Here is a 20,465-nt window from a genome sequence, read left to right on the forward strand (position 1 = left end):
GGGCTCTTTTATTATTTATTTATTTATTTATTTATTTATTTATTTTTAAGATTCTATTTATTTGAGAGAGAGACACAGCAAGAGAGGGAACAAAAGCAGAGGGAGTGGGAAAGGGAGAAGCAGGCTTCCCACCGAGCAAGGAGCCCAGTGCGGGGCTCGATCCCAGGACCCTGGGATCATGACCTGAGCCGAAGGCAGACGCTTAAGGACTGAGCCACCCAGGCGCCCTGGGGGGGGGGGGGGGGGGGGGGGGGGGGGCTCTTTTATAAGGGCATGAATTCCATTCATCAGGGCTCCATCCTCAGTATCTAATCACTTCCCATAGGCCCACTTCTTAATACCATCACATTGGGGATTAGGTTTCAACATACGAATTTCCAATTTCCGGGGAAAACAAATATTCAGTCTACAGCAACATGGTTACAAATATGAGATATACCTCCTGTTCTTAAGAAAGTAATGATAATTGAAGGAACAGGGAATTCTGGGAGCAGGACCTGCTGGTGGAGAGAAGATGTTGTGAAATGAATAAGAACTAATTTTGAGTAGATATAACAGAGATTATAGCAGACATTTAAAGCTATGAATATTAGATAGCTCTTTAAGCAGCAAAAAACTGCAAAGCGCTGAAGAATTTTAAATTGGAAAATGATACATGAATATTATAATTTAAAATCTTAATCTGTTCGGTTTCTTGGGATCAGGAGATGATAAAAACTAAAGTTGTTAGTCCAGTCAAGAGGTTGTTGCAGTAATAAAAGTGTCTAGAGAAAGAGGAAGAAAAGAGTAAATGAGAAAAAACGTTCATCTTTAACTGACATGTAGAAGATACACAAGAGACTTAAGTCACTGATTGCACTGAAATTGAGCCTAAGACCCAGGTAAAAAAAAAATGGTGATACCATGCACAAAGATGGGGAAGTTACAATGAAAACTTGTTTTTGAGAAAAGAATGAGAAATTTGCATTCAAACATAACATTTAATGTGTTAGCAGGATATCCAGGTAGGAATATATGTATCAGGCATCTGAGAGAGGGGTACATTAAGAATGAAATAGTAAAAGAAACAAAAACAGGAAGAAGAAAGATAAGAGAGTCAGGAAGAAATGATCTCAAAGTCAGGATGAGGGGTCAAAACAAGGTACCAGACACAAAGGTGATGTCGGGACAGTTCTGAAGATAAAGATGAGAATATCAAGCTGCACATGGAATGAATAACTACTATTTATTTTTCCCTAAGAGGGCTCTTCATCAAACCGTGAGCAGCATGGGAAAATGAAATGCCTTGCATTACCATCTGATATCATCTCTCTTAACTTCTAGACATGTTCTGAAAAAGTATACCCCAGTAAGACGGCAACACGGTTAAATAAACCAGAGTGAACTCAATTAATGTTCCTCAGCTCTACACCAAAGGTCCATTAATCTGTTTCACAGTAAGGATTAAATGTATTAAATGCATGAAAAGACTATATTTAAAGCTGAAATTCTAATCAATACTCAGAGAAACATTATCTCCAAACGAAAAAACAGCAGGTGGTTCATGAGCATCAGGAAAAGAGGCAACTCAAAACAACAGTAAACATAAAGCTGGAATATTAAATGCAAAACGAGGTCCTGCCCCAAGGGGATGAGTGCTATATAATTTTCTTGTGCACAACACCCAAACATAGTCCAAATGTAAACTCTCACACTACACTCCATAACCAGCGCCTTTCATTAAAAGGTAATCTATAAGTATCGCCATACTCCCGTTCTTGTTTTGTTTTGTTTTTAACATAAGGTCATAGTTATCAGTGCCTCATGGGAGTGATCAAAATTGGATGTGCAGACTTCTACAGTACATTGACGATCACTTACAATAAAATCAGAATGAGAAAGGGAAATTGTCTAAGAGGACCATTGAGCCAGGTAATAGATTCAGTCTAATATATCCACACAGCAGGAACCAAATTAAAATGTAGATGGAATTCTAATATAGTCCAACTGGAAAGACTTGCTCTAGTTTCTCACAGAAGCTTGTTTTGTTGTTTACAAACAGCTAATCTTGAAGATGCAAAATTGGTTATATTAATTATTTTAGACACTTTTACATGTATAAACATGTAAGTTAAAATAGCATCAAGATCATAGTGTTTGGGATAGCAAACGGCAAAACACACATAAGTTAGAACCATTCTCTTACCTAATTCAAGATCAGGTCATAAAATAATATTTGCATAATTCAGAATAACACAGATTATTTCAGTGGATCACAAATCATGTACTTAAATCCAATATGCCGTCTAATGGCATCTAATTTTTTCCTGGGAACAATACAGCATGTAATCTATTACCTTCCATCTTCCTTCTCCTGCCCAATTCTTTTCCCCATTTCCTTTCCCAGCTGAGCTGCAATATTGCTCTCAGGCTCAGCCCCATCTGTATGGAATGGAAGATTTCCGTAGTAATGAGCACTTTTTTATAACTTCTAAGGGACTGTTTGACAGAAATGGAGGGATCTCATAGATAGGCCTTGCAGAGAGCTGGCTGAAAGAAATTATTGAGCTGCTTCAGTAAAAAAGAAAATAAAAAAGAGAAAAGGAATGAAGGAATGAAAGAAAAAAGAGTGGAATGAAAGAAAGAAGGAAAGAAAAGAAAGAAAGAAAGAAAAAGAAAGAAAGAAAGAAAGAAAGAAAGAAAGAAAGAAAGAAAGAAAGAAAGAAAGAAAAGAAAAGAAAAGTGTGATTAAGGGTCACTAAAAGACAACATTTACAATGCCATGATCAACCTAGTCTATTTTCAGTCATTCTTATCACTGCAACTTAATCAGAAAACAAGTGAAAAGATGAACATAAAGGTACACTTCCAAATCAAGGGGTTTTATTCATTTTTTTTGAAAGATGAATTGATTTTTTTTATAATTAAGGTACAAAACCCTGAGTGCAGTAAATTAGAAGAGGGTGACATTATTATTTAAACTTCTGAACAGTAAAGAATACCCATATGACAACCTTTGAAATCTGAATGAAATTTTCAGGTAGAGAATTTGCCACTTGAAGCAAATCTGTAAAATTGATCATGATTCTAGCCATGGAATTTAGAGATTAGTAGAGATTTTATTGGCTACATTTTCTAATTAAAATATAGTAATAAAATTAGAAATAAATAAGAATCTGACCGAGCATTTCTTAGAAATTCTGAAACATATTTGCGTTGGTTTCCTGGTGCTGCTGTAACAAACCACCACAAAATGGGTGGAAGTGACATGAAATTTATCGTCTCACAGTCTGAAGACCAGAAGTCTGAGATCAACATGTCAGCAGGTTTGGTTCCTTCTTTGGACTGAGAGGTAGAATTTTCCATGCATCTCCTCTAGCTTGTGGTAGGCTCGGGCATTCCCTGGTCTTTAAATGCTCTTCTCCTCTGTATGTGTCTATCTCTTTGTCCAAATCTGCCTTTTTTGAAGGAAATCAGTCATATAGGATTAGGGCCCACACTAATGACCTCACTTGAACTTGATTACCTCCATAAAGACTTTTCAAATAAAGTCATATTTGAGCTTAGGATTCCAACATATGTTTTTGAGAGAGCACAATTCACATTCTTGTGAACATCAACGTTCTTTAGAGTTGGTTAAATTTTCATACAAAATATGGTCTGCCTTCCCTGTGGGAACATTAGCAAGCATGATGTCTTGATATCACCCTGGCAGATGAAATGTGAGTGGAAGCAACGTGCACCCTTCCCAAGCAGACACATTTAGAGCTGAGACCCTGTTTCCCTCGACCACTAGCGCTACATCATCTCAGATAGGGCTGCTCCTTCAGCCTGGGCCAGAAAAAGCCATCACCAACACATAAAGGACGTGTAGCCTCTATGGATATGGACCACGGATATCTGGGGGTCACTGAAACCACAATTAATCTAGCCAATCCTAAGCAAAAACTGCCCAGATAACCCCAAAAAAGAGAATAAAAAATAAAATTTCAGACTCTCTAAAAAAAGTGAAAAGAAGACTTCATAGTAAAATCTATGCAATAAAGCAAACCTATTATCAAGGGAAAATTTATTCCCTAAAATAATTTTATTACCAAAAGAGAAAACTTAAAATTTTTTTTAAAAAAATTATCTTAAGAAACCAGAAACATATGAAATTTTTAAAAAGTCACAAGAGAGAATTTTAAAAGATTACAACAGACCTTATTAAAAACAAAAAGATAAAGGGTAACTATATCTAAAAGAATGTTCTTGGAAAAAAAATAGCATAAACATGGACAAAACCCTGATTATGACAGAGATGATGAGACAAAGAGGAAACTAAAGAAAAGAGAAAGTGGGAGAGAAATGAGAGCATAAGAGGAAGGAAAGGATAAGAAAAGAAAGTAGGAAAAGAGAAGCAAAACTAGGAATGAGAGAAGACACAACAGATTGATGGAAAATTAAAACAACTGGAAGGGATGACACATCCTCAGGTTGACTTCCCACCACTTCCTACCTACCACACTTGGCTGTGACCTTAGGCGAGACTCGTGGGCCCTTTAGCTCAGACTCTTGTTTCCTCTCTCAGGACAGGAATCCCTGACCCTTATTCTTGATGTGAAGCTGCTGTTTTCAGGACTGTTTCCCCAGCCTCCTTCCCCAGCAATCCAATCAGATGTCTTTTCTACATGAGATCTTAACCTAACTCCATCATAGCACACTGAAAGGTCATCATTTGTCTATTTTCCACAATAGATTTTAAGCTGTTGGAAAGCAGTCATAATTTTCAATCCTATCTATTCTATGGGTCTATCCCTCCTGCCAATACTATACTCTCAATTACTGTAACTATGTAGTAAGCTTCATCATCAATTCACTAACATGGTAAATCTCTCCCTTTATTTAGGTTGTTTGATTTCTTTCAACAGCATTTTCAGCATACAGACCCTATACATTTTGGGGTAGATTTAAACCTAGATAATTAAATTTTCTTTCACTTTTTTTCCTAGCTATTCTTCACATCCCCCACATCTCTTAATATTTATGCAGCTGGATGGTAAGTTATACAATTATATACCCTTAAACAATCGTTCTAATGCACTCAATGTAAACTCTGATTTGCATGTGTTCCAGTAAAACATATACAATTGTTTGGTACGTGTATTTTTAAGTTACATACATGAAATTGTGCTATATACCTCATTCTCTTCTTTCCTTTCTTCATTCTACCTTATGTTTTTAAAGTCCATCCGTGTCACCATGTATGTATCTAGTTGATTATTCTTACTGATGCATAATGCATTTTCCTAACCTTTCTCTCAATCACCCAGGTTGTCTCAATTCCCAGCTATTACAACAAACACTTTAATTAGCATGCTTCTACGTGTCCCTAAACAGTCTCTAAAAAATTTTCCAATATATACAAACCATTAGAAGAATCAGAAAGAAGAGAGAGAGAGAGAAAGAACATATATCTTAAATAACTATTGTCAAGTTGCTTTCCAGAATAGCTGTACCAGTGTAGATTAGCAATTGTTAAATATATCCTTAATTTGCCTTCAAAGTATATGATCTCATTAAAATAACAAATATACTAAATATATTGAGTAAGAGTTGCCAAATACATAGATAATTTAATTTAAACCTACTTTGAAGATTTGCAATAAAAACAAATTAAGCAGCTGGCCTAGATCATCCTAAAGTGTTGCCCTGGGACTACAGCTAGAAAGTAAGCATGTTAAACACAGATTTTTAAAATTAGAACATAAACATATCATGTATTGTTCCTTCTTGAACCAGTGGACACCTCTGCCCCACTCCTCTGACCCTTTTCCCAAACCGTACTTTCCAGAGGCTGTAAGTGCCCATCTTTCTCCAGACTGTCTTTCCTCATGTAGAGAGGAAACCCTCTAAGATGCCTTGTAGGTAGGTAGGTAGGTAGGTAGGTAGGTAGGTAGATAGATAGATAGATAGATAGATAGATAGATAGATAAATAAATAAATAAATAAAAAATAACATTTCACATTTTCAGGAGAGAAAATGCAAGTACCAGACAGTTACATAATTTTATGGAACAGTGATTAGCAACATTTAAACCAAAATAAAATTTATCTTAATGAACAGAGGCCTTTAAAGTAGTTCAATTAGATCTTAGATTAAGTTTTTATCATATTCTACTAACCACAAAACCTTTCACATCGCTCTTCAGGCTATGCATTTATTTAATAATTTTCCCATGCTGTCGTGAAAGGACCAATTTGAAGTTAGTGGTTCTATGTAATAACTCACAAATACATAATCTAAAGGCTTGACTGTGTTAACATATGCCAATCCACCTGGCTGGCTCAGTCGACAAAGCAGCAGAGCATGCTACTCTTGATCTCGGGGTTGTAAATTCAAGCCTCACACTGGGTATAGAAGATTACTTAAAAAAAATAAAATCTTAAAAAAAAAAAAATAAAGGATATGCCAACATAAACTACAAACATCCCTGAAGGTGACCAAAGTGACCAGAATGAATCAGTGATATCAAAAATTGAAAGCCTTTCGTATGTGAAGACAGTCTCATTTGGAGGACACCATAAAGATTAAGGATTTTGTGGGGTGCCTGGGTGGCTCAGTCGTTGAGCGTCTGCCTTCGGCTCAGGTCATGATCCCAGGGTTCTGGGATCGAGCCCCGCATCGGGCTCCCTGCTCCGCGGGAAGCCTGCTTCTCCCTCTCCCGCTCCCCCTGCTTGTGTTCCCTCTCTTGCTGTGTCTCTCTCTGTCAAATAAATAAAATCTAAAAAAAAAAAAAAAAGATTAAGGCTTTCGTTAAGCCATTGAATAATTTGCCATGGATTCTGTCCCTTTGCACCACTCTTTTAGTAAAATCTTAGATTTCTGTGCTCATACCAGTTTCTACTACAGTGAGAGTCAAAACATTACAATTTAATACCATTTAATGAAATTGGAAAATTCATTTGACTACCAGCTGAGCAGCAGGAAAGCCTACTTTAAGATGTACTATTATTATTCACCAAATAATTGTTCTCATTGCTTGCCTTTACCAACAGAGAGAGCATGTTTGGCCATAACCACCAGCCCTTGCAACATGACTCTTGGCAACCCCATCACGTGTAGGAATCCGAAGAGTGATCCAGGAGTTTGGATCACAAGGCCCTTCTGCTGCCTGGTCCAGTACAGCACTTCCCATAATGTGACAACTAACTTTACGCCACCCCCCATCACACTCATCCAGAAACACCATTAGATAATTTTTACCCTGAAATGTTTTGCTGCTCATCAAATATTGGGAAATATACCATGAATAAAGGAAGAAGGAATAGCTAACATACACTGAGTGCTTATTATGTACCAGCCGCCATGATAGCTACTTTACAGGGATTGCCTCAATCAATCCCCAATAACTGCAGCCTAGAAGCCAAGAAATTGAGGCCCCACCAGCAAATCTTAAGATAGGATTCAAACCTAGCCCGTCCGAATTTAAAACCCTTGTTTTGAAACCCAAGCATATTGCCTGCCCAATCACAACAAATGTTTTCCCACAACCAATGTTTGTTTCATTATGTAGGATCTTCAATTTATTCCTACTTAAAGAAAAAAAAAAAAAAATGAGTATGTTTCCTAAATTAACACTCAAGTCAACTTTATACCCTGAGGGGATAGAGGCAAACAAATAGTACAAGATAACAATAACCTTTAAGGTGCAAAAGTTCAATTATCTTTGTTTATACAAAAGTTAGCCCACAGGCAGAACTACCCTGGAATAAAAGGAACACAGCATAGCTATCCAACAATTACCCTTTATTTACTATTATGACTCTCTGGATCTTGAGATGCCATTTCAAGCCCTTTGCCTTCTTCATAAAAGCTATAGCATATATATTCCATTTATTGCTAGATATATTTTATGCTAAAAGCATGGAGATATGCATGGATAATTTCCCATCATGAACAGCTACATTGAGAAATGGCTATAAAATTTAAGTCCCCTATTGGTGTGAGGAAAGGAAGGTATCTTATTTTCTATTATATTTTACCACTTTACCAATTAAATATTATGGATGATGGTTTAATATTTTCATCTTAATCTTCTCTTCACCCAAGGCTATAGAAAAAAACCTCACTATTAAAAAAGCTTTTATATTTCTAATAAACTATGTTTCGTAATTTACAATGAATTATCACACTTTAAAAATTTTAAATTTGGAAATAATTCCAATTACATGAACTGCAAGCATTTCTAATTAAATAAGAAATGATATAAGAAGATTATTGAAATGATTGATAACTATTGATAGTGTTTGGTAAATGGAACTTAGTTCATTTTTGAACCATATAAAAATGGTAAATGGCAATGATGCTATTCAAGTTATGAGAATTACCACCAAGACTTCAAAATTGAGTCCTAAGAGCCTTAAATTCATCACAGAACCTTATTTGCTAATGGGTTATTGACTAATAAAGAACTTTAGTTTCAATTTTATGTAACCGGTATCTTTTATAATTAAAATAAGCTTAAGATAAATTTCTCATATACGAACTCGTGATTTTGACCATAATTACTATTATGCAACTTTATTAAGCATTGTCTTATTACGTGCTTTCTCCTGTCAATGCTCAAAGCTCATTTACCAAATTCAAGCAACTCATTTTTATTTATTTGTGTGTTATTTCTTTATAATGCCCTTCACTTTTAAATTATGCTAAATATTGATAATATGTTCTGTTATGTACAATCGTGAGTTATCCTATGAAAATTAATGTTATTTTCATACTTACACATACGGTATTACAGAAACACCATCCCTACCACTTCACAGAGCCAGATCACAGGAAGCAGCTGGAAATGCCCTGGCTCTTCCAGACCATTGCTATTTTAACTCTGTGTCACAGACCAGCCTCCTCCAATATGCTTATGGCACAAATTGCGGTGATGGTTTCACAGATGCAGACTTACCTCCAAACTCATCAAGCTGTATACATTAAACATGTACAGCTTTTTGTGTCCATCATACCTCCATCAAGTGATTTTAAAAACAAAACAGAAAGATTAGCCTCCATCAGATAATCAATGAATGTCCTGCCATGTCCACCGAAGTCCCTCTTCCACTGAGAATTTTAGAAACAGATGACAGTTTCTCTCACTCCAACTCTCCCAGCAGACTCAGAGATTCCAAAGTCCCAGTGGAAAGCATCCTCCTGCCTCAGCATCTTTAACTCGCCTCCGTGACGCACCAGGCGCGCACCCCACCGACACACCCTTGGTGCAGTTTACTGCAGTCAACCCCATCCTGGCCTCAGTCCCTTTCCCACCATGCCCAGGGCCCCGTGATGAGCACACACTACCCAGAATCTGACCATTTCTCACCACCTGCACGGCCACCACCGGTCTAAGTTGCCACAATGCCTCTTCTGGATTATTTTAACAACCTCTTCACTGGCTTGCTAGGTGCACCCTCGCCCCTCTACAAGGTGGGTGTATGTGCCCCTGGGCAACTAGAGAGAATAACTTTTCAAATCAAGCCACACAGATGGCAAAGACTTCCGTTTCAGAATAAAAGCCCTACATGATCAGCACCCGTGGCCTCTATGACAGGCTTTCCAACCACTCCCCCAGCCCCCCAAAGCCATAATGGCCTTGTTGCTATTCCTCTGACATTTGAGCCCCATTCCTATCTTCGGGTTACTCCCTCTTGCTAGAAAGCTTTTATCTCAGACATCCACATATCCAACCCCTTCGCTTTCGTCAAACCTTTGCTCCGACATCAACTTTCCTGACGATCCAGTTTAAGACTGCAATCTTCCAGTACTGTTCCTCCCCGGCCCTCTGCTCTATGCTACATTTTCCCAAAGCATTTAATTCATCCTAACGTATTTATACCTGTATTATATTTATTTTCTACTTGCCCTGGCTGAAATGCACACTGTGAGGATAGGGATTTTTGTTTCATTCCCTGAAGTACACCAAGCAATTAAAACAACGCTGGGAAGTGGAGGTGGCCCCATGAGTGTCTGCAGGACGGATCAATGAACCCCCTATGACCTGTGCTCAACCACGGATCCCCACCACTCATGCCCTTTCCGGAGGCAAAATCTAGACAGGGCTAGAAACGAAAACAGCGGTACCGTCATGCAAACTGGCTTCACTATTAATTAGTTGTCTCCACTGTCAGCCCTCTAAGGGGACTTCAGCTCATTTCCTTTCCCATTCCCTCCTTCAGAGCTGCTCCACCACCCGCACACTCCCCACTCTAGCTTGCGCCATCCCCACAGCTGCAGCAGAGCTCACTGACCCTGAGCACTTTGCCACTGAGGGTGATCATCCCTCCAAAATTGGGGCTCTAACAATAGGGCAGAGGGAGAACAATTACATCTCAATATAGTTGAAAAAAGGATTTTTTAGGAGCACCTGGGTAGCTCAGTTGGTTAAGCGTCTGCCTTCAGTTCCGGTCATGATCTTGGGGTCCTGGGATCGAGCCCCATGTTGGGCTCTGCGCTCAGCAGGGAGTCAGCTCCTCCCTCTCCCTCTGCCCCTACCCCCCACCCCCGCTCGTTCTCTCTCTGTCTCTCTCAAATAAATAAAATCTTTTTTTTTTGTACCTAAAAACAAAACCTCTTAAATACATACAAAACACTAACAACAGGGTATATAACGTCGAAGTGTGTATACAGTTCCATGGGACATAATCATAAGGGAAAAAACCACAAAAAATAAAGATGTGTTTGCAAAAAGACATTCAAATGCCCTGATCAGGGAACCACGCATTTTGAAAACAAGATACTGTTTCATACCTATCAGTTCAGCAAATCTTCCAAAATTCTGACAATACTAATTATTGGGAAGGAAGTAGAACAACAAAGCACAGCAACCGCCTGCGGGAGCTTAAACGGGTTCAGCTCCTTAGAAGAGCAATTCCGCAATACGCCGTGAAGCTGGCAATGCGCATGCTCAGTAAGCCCCAGTCCCGAGCCTCCGATGAACCCCAGGGGAACACGCGCACACAGAGACTTGAAGAAGTATGATCACTAAAGCTTCGAAGTACAAAAATATTGTGGAAATTATTGAGATGGCCACCAAAAGGAGAATGCACAAATGTCCTAGAAATGTACCTATAAAGAGAAATTTTATAAATCACTTTACATGGACGAATAAGAGATAGGGAGAGGGACAGACAAATTTCAAAAACATCGCTAGTTGTAACCTCCTACGTGTCCTGTCCTTTACTCAACACAGATGTAGCTTTTAAGAATCATCCCTTGCGATCCCTTATGCAAAAGTAAGATTGAACTAATACGAAGATAACAAAATGATAAAGAATCTGATGAAATGTTAATTTATCTTCAAGAAAATAAATGTGCAGTTCTCACATTGAAAAGATTTAACTGAAAATGTGTTTAATATAAAATCAAGAAAGAATTGTTTCACCTACTATGAGCAGGTTACTGTGCTTTCTAGGTGAGATCACCATGGCAATGGTGATATTATCATAACCTATTGTCAGTCAGAATTAAAAGAACTGAAAGTTTACTTCTTAAAGTGTAAAAATTAAATTTTGCAGAGTAAACCTGATCTTAAGTCTATACTTCATATTATTTCCACTATCGATAATGCTGCATGCCAAGCAAGCTTTATTTCCAGCTGAAGAGTAATTTAAGCTCTTGCAACTTTTATCAAGAATACAGGAAAATTACCCATTTTCAGAATTAAGAGCAGCCTGCTGACACAGATTCAAAAGAAACAATTTTTTTTTTTAACATTTCAGAGATAAAGGACAGTTGGATAAAGACCAATTGCATCAATAGCTGCTGTCTGAGATAACACGCTAAACCACACGCCGCCTAAAACTGAAGGGGGAAAATTGTGCAATCACGTTCCTGATGCCTTGACAGAGACACCATCACGTGCACCTTGCTAGTTCATAAAAGCAATAACCAGATGTTGGCATATGAGAAGTCTGAAGGAATCCATAAAAATAAACAGACTGAAGGTCTGGACACTTACGACCCAAGCACCCGAGAGCGCGGGCACCTAGTAGGTGCTCCACAGCGAGAATAAATCATCGAGAGAGGAATACATGAGAGAAAGGAATGAGAAAGGGAGGGACTCTGTCATTTTTACTTCAGAACCATCTTCCTGCTGAGTACTGTTCATTCCTTCGTTTATTCATGCAGTTCAGTTCATTATATTTACTAGGCATTAGAGATGGAGAAAACCAAGCCTCTTCCACATTGCCAGCCTACGGCTACTCGTTCTCTCACACTTGAACTCTCGATCAGGTAATTCTCAGTGTCAAAAACAGTATTCTTCCTTTATCCTTCCACATAAGGCTCTTCCAAGGAATAATTTTAAGTATTATCCAGCTTTGTCAAAGCATAGCTGAAGTGAATAAAATAAGATTCATGGACTTCATGCTTAATAACATTTATATAAATCTCTCTACTCTCCTATACATTAATATATATTCCACTATTCACTATATCTTTGTGCCTTTGACTATAGATGTAGGTGCCTTCGACTTCACATTAGGTTTACAGTAGCTACACACTAACACACTTCCCAGGAGCTAACATCTGTTAGTGTGAGGAGGAAAATCCATTAGTTACATTCTCATTCTGAATTCACCTACTTTTTAAAATAAGATATTTAATTTTGAACATATTCCTATATTTCATTAAAAATAGGAATGTATTTTTTATTAAATTCCTAAATCTCACATCTCAACCCACGAGGACAAGCTTGCCAATCTTTCAAGTACTTACAATGGAGAAATGAAAATTTAATCAGCCAAGAGAATGAAATCATAAATAAAAATGTTAAGTCTTTCCTGTTCCACCATTTAGCACTCTGTCTTTTGTAATAATGCACACTTTTTAAATGCCATATATAATACTGGAAACCTCCAGAAGAAAGACTTAGTATCTACCATATATTTTAGAAATACATAAGCTACTGTAAGATAAGAGAAATAGGCAAAAGTGCATCTCAAAGGAAAGATGTAGTTTTTTAACCTTACCTTCCCAACGTTCAACAAAACACAAGTTTCCATTAGTGTTCTCCCAAATACTCCTTCTTTTTTCTATTTTTTCCTTCCTTTTAATTTTTGAAAGTGATGCTGAAAATTTTGTTTAGTAGTTTTCTATTTTAAAAAAAATAAACTGCAGCATCTTATTTGAATGGAGATTAAAAAACTGAAAAATTTGAAAACTGCATGAGTTGCTTTTTTACAATAGATGACATATTTTCTATCAACTTCCTCTATTTCTTCATGAGTCACACCATACTTTAGCGTATAAATAAATAAAACATTATGAAGGATATTTCCAAAATATTTTTAAAGCCAGCAACCCCACACTCAGAGTAAAAGAGCTGAAGGGAAGCAAACTCTTTTGCATTATTTCAGGCTACTCTGCTTTATTCATGAGCATTATAAAGCCCCGAAAATAAAGAACAGTTATTGTCTGCACTGTGACAAAGCCAACATTCCTCTTTGCAAACAGCACCACGTATTTATGAACAGCAACAGACACAGAGATATCAGTTTGTTCCTTTTAGCTTATAAAATGCTCCATCCTGTATGAATGACTACACTTAGGATATAGTGAAGCCCCAGGTCATAATTACGGACGCTTCCAAAAACAAATTTTTGCTTTGTTGTTTGTTGATTTCCTTAAAAATCTGATTGAGACAAACACAAATAAATTCCATAAAAGAAAAATAGAAGAGTTGTCCCAATAGGCTGATTCCAACTCTACTGGTATGTACCTTCCAGGGCTAACTTCCAGGGCTGAATGTGGACTGTATACGGCATAACCTTCTGTCTTCTAGCACCAGTTGCCAGCACCGTTTCCTCCCTCCCTTTAACAATTTCTTCATCTCACAGTAATGTGCCTGCCCACTAAATCCACAGACCCAAGTGATCGTTCCCACCAGCCGCATCCAAGGGATTGCTTCAAAAACAGGCTTCCACAGGATTCTATAAAAGCCATGAGAGAAGGAACCATACTACATCTCACTGCCAACCAGTCCAAAGTCTTCTATAACCCAGAATACCAGTTAAAAAAAAAAAAAAAAAAAACAGGTTAATACTGTTGGAGCAGAGGACATAAATGAACTATTTAAAAGTCAAAATATCAAAACGTAGCAAAATCTACTTACAACATTTGAGAAGTGAATTGATTTCCCCATTAAATTTCTCTCAAGCAGACAGTTTCCCAGTAAAATGTGTTGGCTTCTTTCTTCTTAGAAAAATAAAGACTGAATTGTTTTCAGATATTCTGATGGCACAAAAACTAGATGGTAGGCATTTTACTTATTGATAAAGGTGCCTGCTCAATTATGGTACAGTAAATGTGATTTCTCAAATTGCTTTCAGCATATGTATTTAAGCTTGTTTTTATGGACATAAGCCTAAAGCTACTTACTCTATTTATTAAATTAAAAGCAGGTAAATAAGAGAATGTGTTCCAGTAAAGTTAGCCTTTAGGCAAACTTCTTCTAAATTTATCTTGCCTTCTCCGGATTCTTAAATAAAGCTTGACATTTCACAAAGGCAGAAAACAACAATTTATAACAAGTCATATTTAAGAAAGTTCCTACCATTTTCATTTTTTATGATTAATATTTAAGTAAACAGCAAAACTCAACCTATTGAATACAACACAATGTATTAAAGAGAAAAAATTTTAATGTATATAAAATTACCTGACACTCTGGTAGATAGAGACAATGCCATGTATTTCTATTACTTAGTTGTCACCAAACTTTTAACAATATCACCAAAATTTTTCAGCAGCCTGAACCCATCTTAAAAATCTAAATAATTCAGGTTTTGTATTTTTCCCAATCATTTGAACTTAATGTATTCTCTCTCTCTAATATATATATATATATATATATATATATATATATATATATATACACATATACATATATTTTTTTTTCCTAAGTAGGCTCCACAGCCACCATGGGGCTTGAATTCATGACCCTGAGATCAAGAGTTGCATGCTCTACCAACTGAGCCAGGCAGGCATTCCATAATGTACTCTATCTCTCTATCTTGATCAATTTATCCAGCAAAGTGTGAAAGGTTACCGTATCTTTTGAAGGCAGAAGAAAATGTTCCACGAACATTCACTGAATGCCCAAAAATTAGCAACTGATGGCACTTTCTTTCACTTCTATAGTTAACACTGCTATCCAAAAAAGTTGGCTTCTTTGGTCATGATCTTCTTTGGCCAAATATTCTTACTTGAAGGGATTTAGTTTTGACATTAAAAGTTGAGAAATCATAATGAAGCTTTCCTACTCAAAAATCTTTAATGACTCTCAAACTCAAGATGATGCTTTAAGTCTCCTTCCATGTGAGTCCAGCTCACCTTTTCAAGCATATGAGTCTCCACCACACTCCCCATTCCTGTTCTGGTCAAACTGGTTTATTCACTGTCCCTTTATCACTACAATGTATTATCCATATTGTGCATGTTGTCATTTTCATGAGACAAAATCATTATATCACTCTGTGTGTGTAGTTAAAGTCTTCTGGTTCTGGTTCAGCCAGTTAAAATAACAAATTTTTGCTTAAAAAGCATATCAATATGTTTTCCTCCAACAATTTCACATGAATATATCCCATAACAGAAATAAGGTTGTTTCTAAGACATCCAAAAAAAATCACTAAAATAATAACATCTTAAAATCTGATAAGTCACTTTCCACAAAAAAAAAATCATCAATTCATCATGAACTACATTTCATCTCAACTTAAATTTTATCCTGATTTATTGTACTTATTTTATTTAATGAGCATAGTTTTAAAAATTAATCAGCTTTGTGCTTTAGTTATGCATGTAAACAAAGCACAAATTATTTAAATAGATGGACATTAATATACTTAAGAAAAAGGAATACTAACAAGTTATATTTTGCTTTGAACAAAAGCAATAAATTTGTGAAAAGTAGTGTAATCTAGATATTTTCATTCTAATCATATACAGAAAAGCTAATGCTTTATAAAAGGAAAAATAACTTAAGCTATTTTATTGTAGTAATAAGGAATTTTATAGAGATGATGACTAAAATAAGAAAAAGATCATCTATTTTCCAATGTGCCTTGTAATTTTATAACCCATTAATTTTATTTCTGAACATACTGTTTGAATTAAGGTTGAGTTCTGGTCTTAGCTGACCCTTAAATATCTAATTAATATATCCTATTTTACTGTTTATCAGACTTGTCTGCACTTTAATATATTACACTGGTGTTCTTATGAAAACCACATGAGGTAGCAGGGGGAAAAATTCGACAAATATTTCTTCAAATCATATTTTTACAAACAAATCTATAACTATCCAGTTAAAAGCAATGAGATTTTATTTTATGGAATACTTCACTAAAATCTAGTAATTATGTCCATCCATGTTGAAGTAAAACTGTAGGTCAGAATACTGGGGACCCTGGAAGGACCCTAGAAGGGCATATATTTCCAAGGACCATTTCACTAACGTAACAGTTTCCCCAGTCCAACTCAATATTTATGCCCAAGGATGACCTCGGAAACAAGTTCTGAGGGTTAGAAGAAGCTAAAACTTCACTTTATACCAGAATAATGGTATGCAAAGACAAGTAAACCCAGCCAATTTTCCCAGTATAATAATAAGAGGAAAACTGCCTAACAAGGCTTCTCCTTACTTTCAGAAATCAAGATACATTTACCTTGAAAAGCCGCAGCATTTCGCGATATTAGAAACTTCAGTGTCGAGCTGGATGTTTGAAGCACTTGCTGCATATCTTGGCGAGCTGCAATCTGGTATCTCTCCTCCATCTTCCTGGTGCAACATGTAGGTTTTTTGGATATGCAAACCTGAAGATCGGGTCCTGGAACAGATACAGTATTTTTTAGAATAATTACCTATTCATTTAACAAACATTACATGTTACATGTCAGGCATTAATAATCAGTACTGCATATAAGGGGCTCACGTTCTATGTGAGAAACTGATTTACCAGAGCAATTGCTATTTAAAAATATATATATATATAAATATATATATGTATTGTCCATTAACACAACCATGAAACAAAATATTCTAAACCATTAACTCTTTGCTCAACTATTTTCTTAACATATTGATCAAATATTAAGTATGCCCACTCAATTAACTAATTACTATTAACAACAACTAGACATATAATAGAAAACAAACTATTATATAAGTACAGCGCTAAATCAGGAAATTTTTATTTTTGCTTATTTTGTTAATTCAGTGAAAAGTATTTGATCTACATATGTTTTACAGAAGTATATGGCTAAAACAATTATTTTTCCTGAGGGGAAAATAATCAAATTTTGTACATCAAATAAAGATGAAGATGCTTCACCTGATTTCTTAGCTCCCCATAATGCTCGTGCTTCTTGTGGAATAAGTGATTATCAGCAATAACAATGTAATGGGGGATCTTGATCCCCATGGGCCAAACCCACCATCTAAAATTCTACTCATTCCCTAGCTTGCTAGAGACAATTCCTACCATTTAAAGTACTTTTTATTTTTTTTTTAAGATTTTATTTCTGGGGCGCCTGGATGGCTCAGTCGTTAAGTGTCTGCCTTCGGCTCAGGTCATGATCCCAGGGTCCTGGGATCGAGCCCCGCATCGGGCTCCCTGCTCCGCGGGAAGCCTGCTTCTCCCTCTCCCACTCCCCCTGCTTGTATTCCCTCTCTCGCTGTCTCTCTCGCTGTCAAATAAATAAACAAAATCTTTAAAAAAATTAAAGGTTTTATTTCTTTATTTCAGTGAGAGAGAGAGCGCATGAGCAGGAGGGGCAGAAGGAGAGGGAGAAGCAGGCTCCCTGCTGAGCAGGGAGCCCGACACAGGACTTGATCCCAGAATGCTGGGATCATGATCTGAGCCAAAGGCAGCCACTTAACCCACTGAGCCACCCAGATGCCCCTTAAAAGTACTTTTTAGTTTTACAACTGTATTCAGAAAACTTCTGGGAAGATGCATATTAGATGAAAGGTGAAGTTATTATACATATGTTAATAGTTGTGGTTAGAAAAATGCTAATATGATTAACAACTCTCATCCTAGATAAGCCAAAACCTCATGTTATACCAGAATAATATACAAATACAAAAAAAGTAAACCCAACCAAGTTTACCAGTACAACAATAATGGGCAAATTACAGAACAAGACTGGGCAGGCACCTTTACACACAGCAGGTGTCCTAGAGAATGGAGAGGTAAAGGGGCGCAGCATGGATGGTGCTATGAAGGATAACACTGATGGGGCATCATGGTATGAGCCCCAGGGCATCCCAAGGCCACTCAGGTTTTATGTAAAGCTCAGGATAATTTTATTTACATGTCCTAATAGAATACATTATTTCCTTATTTTAGGGTAGGAAAAATGTGGCCTTACTGATATCTGGGGAGTTTCACAGCATCCAGGTTAGCCCTTCACTGATCAAGAGAAGATCAGCAAATACAAAATATTCACGTGCGCGCGCGCGCACACACACACACACACACACACACACACACACACACACACACACTGTCAAATTCCCCCCTTGTCACGCAGAGTCGACCGCAGGCCTTGAATTCCAAAAGTTGGTTCTGGGTAAGTTCAAAACATGTGAAATCAGTCTGAATTTCCTGCCAACACAAGACACCAAAATTTCTAATGGTTTTGGTTTTGGTTTGTTTAAGTTAGACAAATAACAAATGACAGCATTTGAGCATTTCACAAAGGTGAAGAGGTATAAAATATTTATGTGTGTCACAGCAGGTAATATTTTGGCAATTGTTTTTCATTTATCTTGCCTAAAGTTATACAAAAGCAAATTCCACTTCAAATAGTAAAGCTGAGTGAAAGAAAACAAAGCTATCTCCTCAGCTTTATTCCTAAGTGGAAGGAATGAGGAATTAAGCATTCAGAGAAGAACAATAATAGAGATTGGAGGAAAGAATCAATAAATAAACATTAATGTATATAACATATTTAGTATGCAAAGGACTGCTAAGGAATAAAAATAATAATAACAGTAACAACAATAGGGGCGCCTGGGTGGCTCAGTCAGTTAATGGCTGACTCTTGATTTTGGCTCAGGTCATGATCTCAGGGTAGTGAGATCTAGCCCCTTGGGGGGCTCCATGCTCAGTAGGGAGTCTGCTTGAGATTCTCTCCCTCCCTCTGCCCCTCCCCACCTCAAGTAAATAAATAAATCTTTTTTTAAAACCCAAAAACAACAATAATAGATTTTTGCAAATGTCTCTCCAGAATTTAAACACCTAACATGGTTTGCTAGACCACATTCCTAAACATAGCCTAGAAAGGCCCCCAGGTTGTGAACACTCGTTCCCTCCCGCCTGCTCCAGCCTCATCTCAGGTAACACTGCCCATTGTACCCTTCCCTTCACACACTGGCCTCTTCAGTTCTTTATAGTCACCAAGTGCCCTCTTGCGTCAGAACCACTCTCCATGCTCATCTCTCTGAATGGGACACTCTCATCCTACATGTGCTCACCCACACATGTGGCAAACACACACCTTCTCTGAATTCATTCCCATATATTTTTCTTTACATTTGAACTCGGTCTTCCCACAGGAACTTTCCTTAATCTCCCAGACAGCTCCTCTCCCTATTATATGCCCCTAAAGTGCCTCATGCCTCTCTATTGCATTTATTGTGGTCACAACATTATATTCCTTCATGTGATTGCTAATTAATTAGTCCCCTCATCTAACTGTAAAGCTCCAAGTGAAGGAATTTTGCTCATTTTTAAAAGATTTATTTATTTATTATAGAGACGGAGAGCATAAGCAGGGGGAGGGGCAAAGGGAAAGGGAGACAAGCACACTGCCCGCCGAACATGGAGCCCAATGTGGGGCTCAATTCCAGGACCCTGAGATCATGACCTGAGCCGAAACCAAGAGTTGGACACTTAACTGACTGAGACCCAGACGCCCCAATTTTTGCTCATTTTTATATCCCAGTTGACCAGTACCATGCCTAAAAAATCAGACACTCCATTTTTATCCATCAAACCACTAGTTGAGGATCCATTGTATATATACATTATCTCACTTAATCCTCACATTAACCTTATGGTGTAGGGACCATTACTATCACATTTTACATATGAGGAAATGGAGATAGAATGAAAACTGCCCACTGTCACATACCTATGCACTACAAAATGGCGGAGCTGGTGTTTGAAAATTGGCAGTGATTCCCAAACTGTCTTCTTCACCATCACTCTACTGAGAAGAAAGCTGGAGTCTTAAATCTATAAATAGTTCATCTACAAACATAACTGGCCATTTTTGATTCTTGTTTGGATTCTTCTTCTTCTTGAAAGAAGTCATCTGTTTGGTCAGTTACAAGAAACTAAATTTTTGGTTAGGAACCATCTGAGGAGTTTTACTCAAAAACAAAATAGGCTAAAATATAACATTATAGAGTCGCCATTTGCACTTTCACCCAATTTTAAAT

At 37.2% G+C, this 20,465-nt stretch overlaps 1 protein-coding gene across 7 annotated transcripts in view; it reads right to left on the bottom strand.

Annotated features, from left to right (window-relative positions):
* GPC5 (glypican 5) overlaps positions 1 to 20,465 on the bottom strand; it is a 1,360,202-nt gene that overhangs the window by 1,303,063 nt on the left and 36,674 nt on the right. For 6 of the 7 annotated variants that reach the window (XM_032402772.1, XM_032402776.1, XM_032402775.1 and 3 more), the window contains exon 2: positions 16,681 to 16,842. The exons of the other annotated variant lie outside the window; for it this stretch is intronic. In XM_032402772.1, the coding sequence (XP_032258663.1) occupies positions 16,681 to 16,842 (162 nt within the window). The remainder of the gene's footprint in view (positions 1 to 16,680; positions 16,843 to 20,465) is intronic. 7 annotated transcript variants of the gene reach the window in all.

Source organism: Phoca vitulina, unplaced genomic scaffold (genome assembly GCF_004348235.1).
Source record: "Phoca vitulina isolate PV1807 unplaced genomic scaffold, GSC_HSeal_1.0 scaffold5, whole genome shotgun sequence".
NCBI lineage: Eukaryota > Metazoa > Chordata > Mammalia > Carnivora > Phocidae > Phoca > Phoca vitulina.